The sequence below is a fragment of the Xenopus tropicalis genome, chromosome 6 (genome assembly GCF_000004195.4).
Source record: "Xenopus tropicalis strain Nigerian chromosome 6, UCB_Xtro_10.0, whole genome shotgun sequence".
Classification (NCBI taxonomy): domain Eukaryota; kingdom Metazoa; phylum Chordata; class Amphibia; order Anura; family Pipidae; genus Xenopus; species Xenopus tropicalis.
Genome location: NC_030682.2, coordinates 137,675,507 through 137,693,113, shown reverse-complemented (window position 1 = coordinate 137,693,113; position 17,607 = coordinate 137,675,507). Strand labels below are relative to the sequence as shown.

The window sequence follows — 17,607 nt, the reverse complement described above, 5'->3', positions numbered from 1 at the left end:
TAATAGCCTCTGGGAAGGGACTGGGGCTGTGGGATAGCAGGTATAGTAGGGAGAGATGGTGCCTATAGTAGCAGTGGGGGGATAATAGCCTCTGGGAAGGGACTGTGGCTGTGGGATAGCAGGTATAGTAGGGAGAGATTGTGCCTATAGTAGCAGTGGGGGATAATAGCCTTTGGAAAGGGACTGGGGCTGTGGGATAGCAGGTATAGTAGGGAGAGATGGTGCCTATAGTAGCAGTGGGGGATAATAGCCTTTGGAAAGGGGCTGTGGCTGTGGGATAGCAGGTATAGTAGGGAGAGATGGTGCCTATAGTAGCAGTGGGGAGATAATAGCCTCTGGGAAGGGACTGGGGCTGTGGGATAGCAGGTATAGTAGGGAGAGATGGTGCCTATAGTAGCAGTGGGGGGATAATAGCCTCTGGGAAGGGACTGGGGCTGTGGGATAGCAGGTATAGTAGGGAGAGATGGTGCCTATAGTAGCAGTGGGGGGATAATAGCCTCTGGGAAAGGACTGGGGCTGTGGGATAGCAGGTATAGTAGGGAAAGATGGTGCCTATAGTAGCAGTGGGGGGATAATAGCCTCTGGGAAGGGACTGGGGCTGTGGGATAGTAGGTATAGTAGGGAGAGATGATGCCTATAGTAGCGGTGGGGGGATAATAGCCTCTGGGAAGGGACTGGGGCTGTGGGATAGCAGGTATAGTAGGGAGAGATGGTGCCTATAGTAGCAGTGGGGGGATAATAGCCTCTGGGAAGGGACTGTGGCTGTGGGATAGCAGGTACAGTAGGGGGAGATGGTGCCTATAGTAGCAGTGGGATAATAGCCTCTGGGAAGGGACTGGGGCTGTGGGATAGCAGGTATAGTAGGGAGAGATGGTGCCTATAGTAGCAGTCGAGGGATAGTAGCCTCTGGGAAGGGACTGGGGCTGTGGGATAGCAGGTATAGTAGGGAGAGATGATGCCTATAGTAGCAGTGGGATAATAGCCTCTGGGAAGGGACTGGGGCTGTGGGATAGCAGGTATAGTAGGGAGAGATGGAGCCTATAGTAGCAGTGGGATAATAGCCTCTGGGAAGGGACTGGGGCTGTGGGATAGCAGGTATAGTAGGGAGAGATGGTGCCTATAGTAGCAGTGGGGGGATAATAGCCTCTGGGAAGGGACTGGGGCTGTGGGATAGCAGGTATAGTAGGGAGAGATGGTGCCTATAGTAGCAGTGGGGTGATAATAGCTTCTGGGAAGGGACTGTGGCTGTGGGATAGCAGGTATAGAGATGGTGCCTACTTTACTGTGATTAGCCCCTCTAACTGCTTGACTGTGAGACCTGTTGTAGAGGAAATATGTAACTGCATTATCGTAGGTTTGATAAGGATAATCAGAAAATGGTTTGGGGGGCGGGTTGGCTTGATCAGACCATTGCCATAGCACCACCAACTATTTTCAAGATGAAACTAAGCCATTGGGCATTTTGTGCTACACATCCCACACTGCAAGTAATTACATATCCTGTTATGTTTATCTGTGAATAGAAACACTGAGGATGAAGGGTAAATCTGCCAGCTAACAATTCCAGCTCATTAGATTCTGACCCTGACTCTGTACCTATCTTTATTGTGTGAATAAATTAAAGCCCATCACGCCTTATTACGGCAGAATCAGTACCCAGTTGTAAAAATAATTGTAGGTCACATCCCCGTTACTTTGACCTTGCCGGCTGATTGTTCAACTCATTAAGATTCTAAATTAAAAAGCGATTAATTCAGTGGAGTGATGTATGATGAACTGCAATTACTCCATCAGTAGTTTATAAGCAGTTTCACCTGTTTCAATGGCAGGGATATTTCTATGCTTTGGCCCCCAAGGTCCCAGCACCCACATTAAAGGCTCTCTCTTAGGCCTGAAAAGATTTCTCTACCTTTTAAAAATAATAAAAAACTGGACATGCATCAAAAGCAATTAGTTTATTGCAGAAATGAGTAAAAAAATGTTATTTAAGTTAATTTACTTTTTAATTTTTTTTTTTTTTTACAAATTGAAAGTATAAAACATGTCGGTGGTCATTTAAGTGATTGGTCCCTACTGCCATATAATGACACTGGAATTCATCAATGGCCAACAAGTCTTACAATAGGTGCAAATTGGACTTTATCATACTTGCTGTAGAGTAAGGGTGAAGATACACGGAGCTATTTAGTAGCAGCTACTTGTCACGCCTACTAAGCGCCATAAATATCTAGTATAAATAAATCTAAAGCAATTGGACTTGGTAGGTAATTATTGAAGACATTTCACTACTCATCCGAGCAGCTTCTTCAGTTCAGGATTAGTGGAAGAGTATATATGCTGAGGACTTCCCATACCAGTCAGTTGAACTGAAGAAGCTGCTCGAATAAGTAGTGAAACTTCTTCAATGATTACCAAACAAGTCCAGTTGCTTTAGATGTATTTATACTAGATATACCATAACCTGGATGAATAAAAATCTTCATAGACATAAACGCCAGAAAATACCCTGCCATAGATAGAGAATTGCCTCTGCTAAAACACATGTAGAGACAATTATCAGCATAAAAGATCAGCATTGTCTAGTTTAGTAGCTGTGACACGTAGCTGCTACTAGTAGCTCTGTGTGTCTTCACCCTAAGAGAGCAGAATACTGAATCAGTAAGCACTTAGATGGTAAGGCCAGGGCCGGAACTAGGGTTAGGCAGAAAAGGCACATGCCTAGGGTGCAACACTGGGGGGGGGGGGGCGCCAGGTATGCACCGCTACTGTCTGCCTACCTCCTAGTTTGTTACACCCGGGGATGTTTGCCCTGTTTGCCGTCCCACGCCGCACTCCTCCACTCTAACATATTTTCCCCCACACACTGCGTGTCACTGTGGGAGCATGCTCATCGACGCGTCAGGAAGAACTTGCATAACATTCTAGAACAAATAAAGGTGAGGGAGGTTGGTGCAGCTTGCTCTGCCTTGGGCGAATGACTTGGCCTGGCACTGGATAAGGCAGAATCAGTGCAGGGTTTGACTTACCCACCGGGATACCAGGAAAAATCCCGGTGGAGCCTTATCCTGTTCATCTGCCGGCATACCAGCCAACTTCGGCAAGAAAAAATTAAAGATGGTCATGGGTTCCTCTGTGGAAGGTACGGCCATCTTTAATTCTTCCCGGGAGGTGTGGCCTGATGTATGTCGGGAAATAAGCAGGGGTGCGGTGGAGTTGTGGGATGCCAAGGAGACTGAAAGTATATGGGCAGGGAATTTCAATGTGGCGGTGGCTGTGTGGTGGCCCCTTAACTTGGGTTCCTGGTGGGCCCCACACACCCCAGTCTGCCACAGAGTGAAGGTTTGAGTGACTGAGTGCAGGTTTTCTAATCCTAACATTGGGTTTCACTGGTTTTAGATAAAAAAAAATAAAATAAAATATATATATACAATAAAGCAAAGAAGTGCTGACACTTCTTTGCGTTATTGTACTATATTTGCTCTTGCACCCAGGTATAATCATTGTTGCACCAACTTGCTGTCCATATATATATATATATATATATATATATATATACAGGTATGGAATCCGTTATCCGGAAACCCGATATCCAGAAAGCTCCGAATTACGGAAAGCACGTCTCCCATAGACTCTATTTTAATCAAAATCAATTTAATTTTAAAATCAATTTAATTTTTCTCTGTAAAAATAAAACAGTGCTTTGTATTTATTTAATATAATAATCCTTACTGGATACAAAATAATCCTGTTGGGTTTAATTAATGTTTTATTGATTTAAGATATGAAGATCCAAACTACGGAGAGACCCCTTATCCGAAATACCCTTGGTCCCGAGTATTCTGGATAATGCGTCCTATACCTGTACATATATATATATATATATATATATCAAAATAAAACAGCCAGCACCAAGGGTCTTTGTGTTTCAAAAAATCTCTCGTGTATTAAAATTGCATGTACAACCGACGTTTCGGTCCCTTTTGGGACCTTTTTCAAGGTGCAAATACATACAGCAACTCAGTTTAAATAGCCTCCTCCCATGAATCCAGGGAGGGCCAGTGACATCATATGCATATTAACCCCATAGTGACCATTAATACCATATACTAATTATATATTTTATAAAAGTGCATTCATACTTCATAATAAATCTGTTGCACATATTCAATACCCCAATCTAGTTAAAACTGCAACGATATTAAACAGCATACATGTGTATAAAATTGCCCCCACATCTATAGATACTCGTGCAACATTGTATATTATGTGAACATTATGTAAACCATATAAAGTGCAATTTTGCTAAATTAGTAAAATTTAAAAACAATACATGACTATGCACAGTTTCCTATGTCCATGGTCCCAAAGTTTCCCATATTATTAACCCATTGACTCCTATTCGTACAGTTTTACCTTGCTTAAATATAATACATTCATATAGATTATATGACATTTATAGTACCTATACCCGGGTCAATATAATACAGTAATACATCTTAATAGGTATTATTTTTCTGTCAAAAAACAGTTCAATTGCAACGTGGTGTTCAGTCCCCTCGGTGCAACACATCCCAGCTTGTGAATCCAGAAGGCCTCCTTTTGCAATAACAGTCGATTGATATCTCCCCCTCTCCTTGGGATTTTTACACAGTCTATTGGCATACATTTAAAAGAAGAAATAGAATGTCTCGCTTTTGCCCAATGCTGTGCAATCGGTTGCTTTGAGATATCCTGTTTCCCCTTCTTTTTATCATACTCGGGATCCAATGCTGCCCGTATAGTGGAGCGGTGCATACTGATCCTATCTTTCAATTGTCTGTTTGTTTTTCCACAATATATTAGCCCACAAGGGCATTTGATCAGATACACTACATTTTGTGATAAACAAGTTAGTCTATGTCTGATCGTAAAGGGTTTCCCATTATGCGGGTGATAAAACCCTTTACGATCAGACATAGACTAACTTGTTTATCACAAAATGTAGTGTATCTGATCAAATGCCCTTGTGGGCTAATATATTGTGGAAAAACAAACAGACAATTGAAAGATAGGATCAGTATGCACCGCTCCACTATACGGGCAGCATTGGATCCCGAGTATGATAAAAAGAAGGGGAAACAGGATATCTCAAAGCAACCGATTGCACAGCATTGGGCAAAAGCGAGACATTCTATTTCTTCTTTTAAATGTATGCCAATAGACTGTGTAAAAATCCCAAGGAGAGGGGGAGATATCAATCGACTGTTATTGCAAAAGGAGGCCTTCTGGATTCACAAGCTGGGATGTGTTGCACCGAGGGGACTGAACACCACGTTGCAATTGAACTGTTTTTTGACAGAAAAATAATACCTATTAAGATGTATTACTGTATTATATTGACCCGGGTATAGGTACTATAAATGTCATATAATCTATATGAATGTATTATATTTAAGCAAGGTAAAACTGTACGAATAGGAGTCAATGGGTTAATAATATGGGAAACTTTGGGACCATGGACATAGGAAACTGTGCATAGTCATGTATTGTTTTTAAATTTTACTAATTTAGCAAAATTGCACTTTATATGGTTTACATAATGTTCACATAATATACAATGTTGCACGAGTATCTATAGATGTGGGGGCAATTTTATACACATGTATGCTGTTTAATATCGTTGCAGTTTTAACTAGATTGGGGTATTGAATATGTGCAACAGATTTATTATGAAGTATGAATGCACTTTTATAAAATATATAATTAGTATATGGTATTAATGGTCACTATGGGGTTAATATGCATATGATGTCACTGGCCCTCCCTGGATTCATGGGAGGAGGCTATTTAAACTGAGTTGCTGTATGTATTTGCACCTTGAAAAAGGTCCCAAAAGGGACCGAAACGTCGGTTGTACATGCAATTTTAATACACGAGAGATTTTTTGAAACACAAAGACCCTTGGTGCTGGCTGTTTTATTTTGATATTTATATGATATCCCGTGCACAGGGGCAACTGCAGAGCAGCAGATTTTGGAGTGTGGACTGTTATATATATATATATATATATATCACAGAGAGGAACCATTTATTGTAGGATTCAGTAAAGTAAGAAATTGGCCAGGGGGCACTGTATCTTTGGGCTGAGCCCACCAGGAGCCTGAAGTAGATTAAACATTTCCATTCACAATTGTAATACAATGTGTTAAATATTAATATCATTGAACTGAGCTTAAAAGATTATTTTAACATAACTGCCAAAGCAATGTTATGTGTTTGCTCAAGTACAAACTGCTTAAAGTTTCCTCGCTCTGCCGAGGATTTTTTTCCCCCTACTAATACCAGTGTTTTATTTTTCTCCAGCAGTTCATTGCAGTCGAAACTCAAATGATATCGATCATCCTGCCTGCACGGACAACATCAACTTAAACCTCAAGGGGGAGAATAGTGACTCGACCTTTGCTAAGGACACATCAAAAGTTCCAGAGCCCAAGGGAACTCCCAGGAAGCTGCAGACGGATCCCGATACACCCAAGGTAATAAAGGAAATGGGCTCGGGAGTGATGCTAAAACAAATCATTTAATTAGAATAAAAAAAAAAAGAAAGTATTTGCTCAGTAAACACTCCTGGCACAGACGATTAGAATGCAAAACAGAAAGAGAAGTCTTGGGGTGAAAATAATTAGAGAAGAGAGAGTGTGCCGCGGAGAATTAGGAAATAAAATGTGTAAGGAATGTCTAATCATTTCTCCTTCTGTGTCAGATGGTGTCGTGGAAGCCTTTCCCTTAGATTTGCTGCTGAACAGATTCTTTTTAACACTAAAGTTTGCTGCTAAACAACTTAACGTTGAGGGCCTCATTTACTAACGGGGACAGTGTCCCATTTAGCATCTGCTGGAAGCAACCTGACAATGTGTAAGTGCCACGCAGCTTGTATTCATGTTCTTATGGACATCAATCAATGGGGCATGGGGGTGTATTGCGCAAGAGAGGGTTGGTGCCAGGGGAGCCTGTACTATTAGCTACTAATAGTTTGGTCAGTGGTGGGTATAGTAAATCAGGCCCTGTTATGGATATAACTCACCGCAACCCCCCAGAGGTAAATATGCCTCCAAGTTACCATGTACCTCACAGTCCCAGTCTACACTTTTGTCCCCTATTCCCTGCCCAGCCCCTTTAGTCTTTTGTATTTTTTTCCTTATTTTCTTCAATTATTGTTCTTTGGTTTATCTTCTCTCTCATTATCTCTTTGTTCTCTTCTTTTTTTCATTTCACTTGGGTTCTAGTCTAACCCTTCTCTTGTCTGTCACTGACCCCCTACCACCATGCACATTTTTTTTTTTCGATACAATTTCCTGGTGTGCCTCAGCCTTTTTCTTTATAACTATATATATATATACCCATAAGGTACATGCAGGGTAAACTATTCCATTAAAATCTGTCTGAGAGTGGAACTTTTTATTGCATGTACTTTATTGTCTGCTCTGAACCATTTAAGTTCTGGCATCACACGCCTGGATATTTCCTATCTTGGAGAATTTCCACCGATCGTTTTTGGTGTACTTTGTTTAGATAATGCCTTATTTAATGGATAATTAAATCCCTTCCAGCCTTTCCTTGCTTGTCCATAAACATGTCATGGCTTAATCAGGCTGATCTTAGAGCAGATTTGCTTTTTACTTTTTCCAAAATGATGTCTGGCAAGTTACTAAGGCTGGGGCCCAATCCAGGGACAAATTATTGATGTTGTGTCGACATATTCCACAGGGCTTTATAGACATTCTGCATCATTTACATAAGTCCCTGCCCCAGTGGAGCTTACAGTAGGTCCCTATCACAGTTACAGTCACTAGAATTTGTTTTATTAGTAGCCAATGTACCTGCCTGTTCATTTTTGGATTGTGGGAGGAAACCAGAGAACCAGTAAGAAACTCACACCGACATGGGAAGAACTTACAGTCTCCTGGCATTATAAATTATTACGTACTGAACATGATTTATTTGGCCCAAAATATTGCACATTTAGGAGGGACCCTAGCCAGTGGCAGTTGTTATGTAAAGGGCTCCCATACTTCTTCATGTTTTGTGTGTGGCAACAGGCACAAGTAAATACATTAGAACCTCAATTTTACATTTCCCAGGGAACAGCATCAAGAAGCCATAAATTCCGGGAGCAAAAAGATACCACTTGTCTATATGAGATTGCAAAAAACGTTGTTAGTTTTGGGAAGACGTAAAATCCGGGTACATAAAATTAGGGTTCTGTGGTAAAGGGCAAGAACTTTTATCCTATGGTAAATGAGTCTCTCTCTGTTATTATAAGCAACAGGAAATGTAAGTGGTCGAGGTGACTCCAGTCCAATAGTGCTTGTTGATAACCCCTTCACATGGGTCCAATGTATAAATGGTCTGGGTTGCAGAGACAAGACGATAAGAAATATTGGTGAAAATAGTTTTCATTTATTGGGTTAAATAAAACTGCTAGCAATGTGTTCAAGTTACATTTCTCTGTTTATATGAAGAACCATATATTTAATTCACCTTGCAGTGACCAGGGGTAGGGATACAACTTAGTACATAGTGAGGGGTTTGGTTTGTTGGTGTGCGAAGTACAGGATTATAAACTGGGAATTGCTTCACATGTTTTTAACATTTGTAAGATGTTCTTCCTTCTACTCTTATTTGTCTTATTGTGCAATGCTTTTACGTGTTAAAAATATGTTAATAAAGAAGAACCATCACATTGTCTATAATATATACTATGCTGGGTTTAAAGGTATAACCAAAAGTTTCCCTAATAAAATATTTTATTATTTGCTCCTCTGATTAGTACTCAGTAGTTTTCTCTTCATTTAACCAATTTTCACTATCTTGCATACATTGAAACATCTGCAGAGTTGTTTCTTTTGCCTTGCATTTGCATCTCACAATCTCTGCTAATGAAGTCGTTTTAGGGTAATGCCACTTTGGGCCTTTACTATTTTAAATTTACCAAGAAACAGTGGGGTACCCATAGGATAATGTTACATTGTTTTCCTTGCCTGCTGAGAAAAAAACACATATTGTATGTTTTGTTAGAATTGTCATTTTCTCCACCATTCTTGACTTTAGCATAAGAACGTAGATGCCTTGGTAGTGAGTATGAATGTTTTATGCCTTGGTTGTTGGATTGACTATTAGATGTCTTGGTAGTGAGTACGAATGTTTTATGCCTTGGTGGTTGGATTAACTATTAGATGCCTTGGTAGTGAGTATGAACGTTTTATGCCTTGGTTGGTAGACTGATTATTAGATGCCTTGGTAGTGAGTATGAACGTTTTATGCCTTGGTTGGTAGACTGATTATTAGATGCCTTGGTAGTGAGTATGAATGTTTGATGCCTTGTTAGTGAGTATGAATATTTATGCTTGGTTGGTAGACTGATTAATAGATGCCTTGGTAGTGAGTATGAATGTTTGATGCCTTGGTTGTTGGATTAACTTGTAGATGTCTTGGTAGTGAGTATGGATGTTTGATGCCTTGGTAGTGAGTATGGATGTCTAATGCCTTGGCAGTGAGTATGAATATTTATGCTTGGTCAGTAGACTGATTATTAGATGCCTTGGTAGTGAGTATGAATGTTGCATGCCTTGGTGGTTGGATTGACTATTAGATGCCTTGGTAGTGAGTATGAACGTTTTATGCCTTGGTTGGTAGACTGATTATTACATGCCTTGGTAGTGAGTATGAATGTTTTATGCCTTGGTTGTTGGATTCACTTGTAGATGTCTTGGTAGTGAGTATGGATGTTTGATGCCTTGGTAGTGAGTATGGATGTTTGATGCCTTGGTAGTGAGTATGGATGTTTGATGCCTTGGTAGTGAGTATGGATGTTTGATGCCTTGGTAGTGAGTATGGATGTCTAATGCCTTGGTAGTGAGTATGGATGTTTGATGCCTTGGTAGTGAGTATGGATGTCTAATGCCTTGGTAGTGAGTATGAACGTTTTATGCCTTGGTTGGTAGACTGATTATTAGATGCCTTGGTAGTGAGTATGAATGTTTTATGCCTTGGTTGGTAGACTGATTATTAGATGCCTTGGTAGTGAGTATGAATGTTTTATGCCTTGGTTGTTGGATTAACTTGTAGATGTCTTGGTAGTGAGTATGGATGTTTGATGCCTTGGTAGTGAGTATGGATGTTTGATGCCTTGGTAGTGAGTATGGATGTTTGATGCCTTGGTAGTGAGTATGGATGTTTGATGCCTTGGTAGTGAGTATGGATGTTTGATGCCTTGGTAGTGAGTATGGATGTTTGATGCCTTGGTAGTGAGTATGGATGTCTAATGCCTTGGTAGTGAGTTTGAATGTTTGATGCCTTGGCAGTGAGTATGAATATTTATGCTTGGTCAGTAGACTGATTATTAGATGCCTTGGTAGTGAGTATGAATGTTGCATGCCTTGGTTGGTAGACTGATTATAACATGCCTTGATAGTGAGTATAAATCTTATATGCTTTGGTTAGGCCAATTAATGCTTAATGCCTTGGTTGGGAAACTAAGTCTTATGTAGTTTGAATGGCAAACTAAATGTTATGGTTGGGACGACTGACTGTTAGATACTTTGCAAGATATATGGAAATAATTTGGAAATTTATGCAGTCTCAAAATCCAGTATTCTAGGAACAGCACTTTTTCACTGAAATCAGAACGCCTTAAGGAAGGCAGGATAAAATACCGCCTTGGTGGGATTATGACTTTTAGATTCTTGCTTGGGAAAATGATTGATGCTTTGGTAGTGAGTATGAATGTTTTATGCCTTGGTTGGTGAATTTCTATTAGATGCCTTGGTAGAGAATTATGAATGCTGTATGCCTTGGTTAATAAAGTGGTTGATCCGCTGGTACTTTGGTTGGAAGGTCTGACCCTGATGGTTGGATTTGTTGAAAGTTTCAACACTTCCTTCCTTTCTTATCTTTTATACCTGCCTGATAAAAATCCCTTTTGCACCCTAGGGTGGGGCACAATGTTCCATTAAATAATGATTCGCCTATTATTGATCGTCATTGTTTGTGACCAGGGGTGCAAGCAAAAGTGGTTAAATACGCTTGATCATAACTCGCATTTGAATGAACATTGTTAATATCAAGCATTTGCTTTGTGTGAACGTTTTCTCATTTACTTTGGGTGTAAGATTGTTAATCACAAAATCTGCCTTGAAACAGCATTTATTTTTTGTGTGTGAAATAATTACAGAGCAATTTTCTTTCTCAAAGTGATTATCTTAAAAATCTGTAACAAATGAGTTTCTGAGCAACTGAAGAATAGCAAAAAAATATAATCTTTTTTTTATTAGAGAACAGACGAGAATTTGTTGGAGTGGCTTATTTAGTGCTCAATTCAGACCAAGGAGTGTAAATTTAGCCGTGGCGGGTTAGCTGGTTAGCTACTGTGTAGGTGCAAAGGCACACATAGGGGCCCATGTGCATATTTTCGCTGATTTTTTTTTTGCTAATTTGCGCAACTTTTTCGTACTGTGCGTCAAAAATTACACGTCAAAATAGTATTTGTCGCAATGAGTACGAAAGTTTTGGATTCATTCAAGCTTCGGTATCATGACTTTCCTTGGGCCAGGTTGGAGCTGCAGAGTGCCATTGAGCCCTATGGGAGACTTTCCTTGGGCCAGGTTGGAGCTGCAGAGTGCCATTGAGCCCTATGGGAGGCTTTCCTTGGGCCAGGTTGGAGCTGCAGAGTGCCATTGAGCCCTACGGGAGACTTTCCTTGGGCCAGGTTGGAGCTGCAGAGTGCCATTGAGCCCTATGGGAGACTTTCCTTGGACCAGGTTGGAGCTGCAGAGTGCCATTGAGCCCTATGGGAGACTTTCCTTGGGCCGGGTTGGAGCTGCAGAGTGCCATTGAGCCCTATGGGAGACTTTCCTTGGGCCAGGTTGGAGCTGCAGAGTGCCATTGAGCCCTATGGGAGACTTTCCTTGGACCAGGTTGGAGCTGCAGAGTGCCATTGAGCCCTATGGGAGACTTTCCTTGGACCAGGTTGGAGCTGCAGAGTGCCATTGAGCCCTATGGGAGACTTTCCTTGGGCCGGGTTGGAGCTGCAGAGTGCCATTGAGCCCTATGGGAGACTTTCCTTGGGCCAGGTTGGAGCTGCAGAGTGCCATTGAGCCCTATGGGAGACTTTCCTTGGGCCAGGTTGGAGCTGCAGAGTGCCATTGAGCCCTATGGGAGACTTTCCTTGGGCCGGGTTGGAGCTGCAGAGTGCCATTGAGCCCTATGGGAGACTTTCCTTGGGCCAGGTTGGAGCTGCAGAGTGCCATTGAGCCCTATGGGAGACTGGGCGGCGCCTAGTGCAACTATACAGAATTGCAAATGGTGCATTTTGACACAAGTACCTGCACAAGCAGTTGTAAAATACTGTGGATCCTGCTTGGCTGAAAATTGTCGCCCCAAGGGTAAAATGTTAGTGTTGCTGTCCCTTTAAGACCCCTGCTCTATCTTAGAATCATACATATTTCAACAGGCCAAGCTAATCTGATGAATCCAAAATAGAAGCCGAGCTGACAATACTCAACCAAGCCTTTCATAAAATATGCACCACTTAGTGACTTTGAGCATCCCTAATGTAATGCTAATTATGTCGGTGTTCCAGGTGCAAATGATCAGAAAGTTTAATCATGTCTATCTCGCTAATTGTTTTGAAGCTTTGTGTGCAAATTAAAGGCAATCTGACACAGCTTGATATTGTCTTTCTGATCAGGCTATGAGAATACTGTAGGGCAGTGCCTCTGTCTTTCCTAAAACTGCACTCACTTGTTACTGGGGCTTCAATTTTAGCTATACCCCCATTACTATTGGACCCCTGCTCCCATTACTAGATTAGAACTCAAGTTTTTGGGTTGAGACATAGGGCTGAGATTAACATTGAAGACTGGGTGGCCATTTTAGAAAGAACTGGTGGGTGGCAAAGAACATTAGTAAACATTTTATCCCAGTTTTAGTTGCCATTTCTACGTTTTGTATGTCACTTAGGTACAAGGTATAATCTGAAACAACGAGGGGCAAATGTATTATTGCTATTATTATAATATTTATTACCACTCAGTAAAAGATTGCCAATGCTAAGGGGCTGATTTATCAATGTTCAAATACAAAATTTTGCCACAAATTTTTAGAAAACAATTAGGAGATTAAGTTCCCCTTGAACTGGGTGAAACTGAAAACAATGAGGGGATTAACTTGTCCTTGAAGGACAGGCTGTCACTGACTATTCTATTCTTCTACTATTATAAGCCTCCATAGGACTCAATGGTACTCGAAAGATGAAACCTGTTGAATTTTACCAAAAAATTTAACTAAACACCAATAAATCACAAATTATGGGAACTATTTTCGAAAAACTAGAATTTTTCTAGAAATAACGAAAAAATCGAATTCTGGTAAAAACCCACTTGTAAATCTCAAAATTATCTAGAAGTAAGAAAAAATCCGACTTTATCTCATAATTGCTTATTAAATGTGCCCCCTAATCTTCCAAGTCTGACAACCCAAAGATGGACAAGCCTTGCTTCATGACTATAACTCCTGCCATATATTTCACGACTGGGCTCATAAGACTTCATTTCCCCAGCTCTTAAGTATATTTTTATCTGTAAAAAAAGCATTTACAGTTTTAGATCAGGAATTAAACTGTTGAGCGTTTTCTTTTTTTTCACTCTATTGCTATTCCAGTATATGTTTACTGAATTATGCACATCGTAAAAAAAGTTATAAAAGGGTTTATGGGAACATATGTCACGGAGCGGCTAGGGAAAGTGGGGTAGTAATATGGATACAGCTGAACTTTTATCAAAGCTTCCACAAAGAAATCTCGTTACTGCACAACAAGTCGTTTAAAGCTTGATTTGTTTGTCTGCCTGCTCGACAAATTGTTGCTAAAAAGCTTATTCGCAAAAGAAAAAGACGATTGTGGATAATGTCGATGGGCAGTGGGAAAAAATACAAATTGATGCAATTTTTGATTTGTTGGAATTATAAAAAGTCTGTGGGGCCCATTCATTAAAGTGGACCTGTCACCCAGACATAAAAACTGTATAATAAAAGCAGGGCTGTGGAGTTGGTAGATAAATTCTCCGACTCCAACTCCTTAGTTTCTGATACTTCCGACTCCGACTCCACGACTCCGACTCCTCTGTTTTTAATATGCTAATGTATTTTAAACATTCATACAGTCGGAGTCGGTTCATTTTTTGCCGACTCCTACTCCGACTCCAGGTACCCAAAATTGCCTCCGACTCCTCGACTCCGACTCCACAGCCCTGAATAAAAGTCCTCTTCAAATTAAACAAGAAACCCAAATTAATTTTTATATTAACACATCCAAACCCATTATAAAGGCATTTAAAAATCCCAGCTGTCAATCATATATTACCTGCCCAGCCTCTATGCCTTAGGCAAGAACTTTAACTTTCAATTCAGCTCTCACTTTCCCTCTCCCTCCTAACCATTTAATTGTGTAGCCAGTGCATGGGCCTGGGTATCTGATACCCCATTCTGGTACATACACAAGATTTTGGGGTGATACAAATTTTGCCTTATTAACAGTGTCCACAAAATGGCGGCTGCCTATTTGCTGTGATTGTTTAAGTCCAGGACTGAAGTAGACGAGATTTATATTATTTATATAGTGTAAGTGAAATTTATTTTGCTTAACAAACACAATAGAAAATAATTTCGAATTATTTCTCAGGATGACAGGTCCCCTTTAAAGCACAAATCGTATTTTATTTTTTTTAATTTATATAGAATTTTTCGTAATGACCACGATAATATCATTAAAATGGCACAACTTTTTCGTGGTTTTCGTTGACGTCCACGAAAAAGTCGTATTTTTCACAAAGACTACAACTATTTCGGAATTCATTCAAGCTTCGGTATTGTGACATTCCATGGGCCAGGTTGGAGCTGCAGAGTGCCATTGAGCCCTATGGGAGACTTTCCTTGCGCCGGGCTGGAGCTGCAGAGTGCCATTGAGCCCTATGGGAGACTTTCCTTGGGCCGGGCTGGAGCTGCAGAGTGCCATTGAGCCCTATGGGAGACTTTCCTTGGGCCAGGTTGGAGCTGCAGAGTGCCATTGAGCCCTATGGGAGACTTTCCTTGTGCCGGGTTGGAGCTGCAGAGTGCCATTGAGCCCTATGGGAGACTTTCCTTGGGCCGGGTTGGAGCTGCAGAGTGCCATTGAGCCCTATGGGAGACATTCCTTGGGCCGGGTTGGAGCTGCAGAGTGCCATTGAGCCCTATGGGAGACTTTCCCTGGGCCGGGTTGGAGCTGCAGAGTGCCATTGAGCCCTATGGGAGACTTTCCTTGGGCCAGGTTGGAGCTGCAGAGTGCCATTGAGCCCTATGGGAGACTTTCCTTGGGCCAGGTTGGAGCTGCAGAGTGCCATTGAGTCCTATGGGAGACTTTCCTTGGGCCAGGTTGGAGCTGCAGAGTGCCATTGAGCCCTATGGGAGGCTTTCCTTGGGCCGGGTTGGAGCTGCAGAATGCCATTGAGCCCTATGGGAGACTTTCCTTGGGCCGGGTTGGAGCTGCAGAGTGCCATTGAGCCCTATGGGAGACTTTCCTTGGGCCGGGTTGGAGCTGCAGAGTGCCATTGAGCCCTATGGGAGACTTTCCTTGGGCCAGGTTGGAGCTGCAGAGTGCCATTGAGCCCTATGGGAGACTTTCCTTGGGCCAGGTTGGAGCTGCAGAGTGCCATTGAGCCCTATGGGAGACTTTCCTTGGGCCGGGTTGGAGCTGCAGAGTGCCATTGAGCCCTATGGGAGACTTTCCTTGGGCCAGGTTGGAGCTGCAGAGTGCCATTGAGCCCTATGGGAGGCCACAGGTCCTCAGCACCACAAGTGCCAATTGTGTCCCTTCAGCTGCTATTGATATACAGTTAATTATTTTTGTACTGCTCACATACACACTTAACATAGATGTTAGTACTTATGTGCGTTATACACACACCATTAGTTTCATGGAACATCCAATTTCCTTTCTTCCTTATGAGGCAATTAGGACACATGCAAGAATAATTCTGTGTTCAAGTGAAGCGGAAACCCCTGAAAAAATACGAAGCATATGCAATTCTTGGGAATATAATTGTACTCTATGGCATTTCCGTAGCCGCTGACTCTGCAAACCAGTATGCACGTAAAAGAGTTTAATACCAGTGTCTTATATAATACAAATGAATGTTGTGTGCGGTTTCTTTAAATTGCCACTTACTTGCTAACTGTGTTACTGGTATCTAGATATGAGGAAATGCCATTCCAGCTCATTATTACTATCATTTATTTATATAGAGCCGGCATATTCTGCAGCTTTTTCAGGGGTGTATTTATATATATAGGCACCCAAGGGCCTGTGCCTAGGGCAGCAGCTTTTTCAGGGGTGTCTTTATATATAGGCACCCAAGGGCCTGTGCCTAGGGCAGCAGCTTTTTCAGGGGTGTATTTATATATAGGCACCCAGGGGCCTGTGCCTAGGGCAGCAGCTTTTTCAGGGGTGTATTTATATATAGGCACCCAAGGGCCTGTGCCTAGGGCAGCAGGTTTTTCAGGGGTGTATTTATATATATAGGCACCCAAGGGTCTGTGCCTAGGGCAGCAGGTTTTTCAGAGGTGTATTTATATATAGGCACCCAAGGGCCTGTGCCTAGGGCAGCAACTTTTTCAGGGGTGTATTTATATATAGGCACCCAAGGGCCTGTGCCTAGGGCAGCAACTTTTTCAGGGGTGTATTTATATATAGGCACCCAAGGGCCTGTGCCTAGGGCAGCAACTTTTTCAGGGGTGTATTTATATATAGGCACCCAAGGGCCTGTGCCTAGGGCAGCAGCTTTTTCAGGGGTGTATTTATATATAGGCACCCAAGGGTCTGTGTCTAGGGCAGCAGGTTTTTCAGAGGTGTATTTATATATAGGCACCCAAGGGCCTGTGCCTAGGGCAGCAACTTTTTTCAGGGGTGTATTTATATATAGGCACCCAAGGGCCTGTGCCTAGGGCAGCAGCTTTTTCAGGGGTGTATTTATATATAGGCACCCAAGGGTCTGTGCCTAGGGCAGCAGGTTTTTCAGAGGTGTATTTATATATAGGCACCCAAGGGCCTGTGCCTAGGGCAGCAACTTTTTTCAGGGGTGTATTTATATATAGGCACCCAAGGGCCTGTGCCTAGGGCAGCAACTTTTTTCAGGGGTGTATTTATATATAGGCACCCAAGGGCCTGTGCCTAGGGCAGCAGCTTTTTCAGGGGTGTATTTATATATAGGCACCCAAGGGTCTGTGCCTAGGGCAGCAGGTTTTTCAGAGGTGTATTTATATATAGGCACCCAAGGGCCTGTGCCTAGGGCAGCAACTTTTTTCAGGGATGTATTTATATATAGGCACCCAAAGGCCTGTGCCTAGGGCAGCAGCTTTTTCAGGGGTGTATTTATATATAGGCACCCAAGGGCCTGTGCCTAGGGCAGCAGCTTTTTGGGGGCAGCCATCGGCTTCCTATTTAATAGATTTTTTTTTTTTAGAAATCCAGCAATGGAGCTGGGGGAGAGAGGGGGTACATGGCTGCATCGCACGGATATAGGGTTGCCACCCCTGCCA

General features: G+C 42.0%; 1 protein-coding gene across 3 annotated transcripts in view; it reads left to right on the top strand.

Moving 5' to 3' along the window:
* Positions 1-17,607, top strand: part of samd12 (sterile alpha motif domain containing 12) — a 342,219-nt gene that overhangs the window by 38,539 nt on the left and 286,073 nt on the right. For 2 of the 3 annotated variants that reach the window (XM_018095171.2, XM_031904177.1), the window contains exon 2: positions 6,343-6,515. In XM_018095171.2, coding sequence (XP_017950660.2) covers positions 6,343-6,515 — 173 coding nt within the window. The remainder of the gene's footprint in view (positions 1-6,342; positions 6,516-17,607) is intronic. The other variant, XM_031904178.1, reaches the window with a different exon arrangement.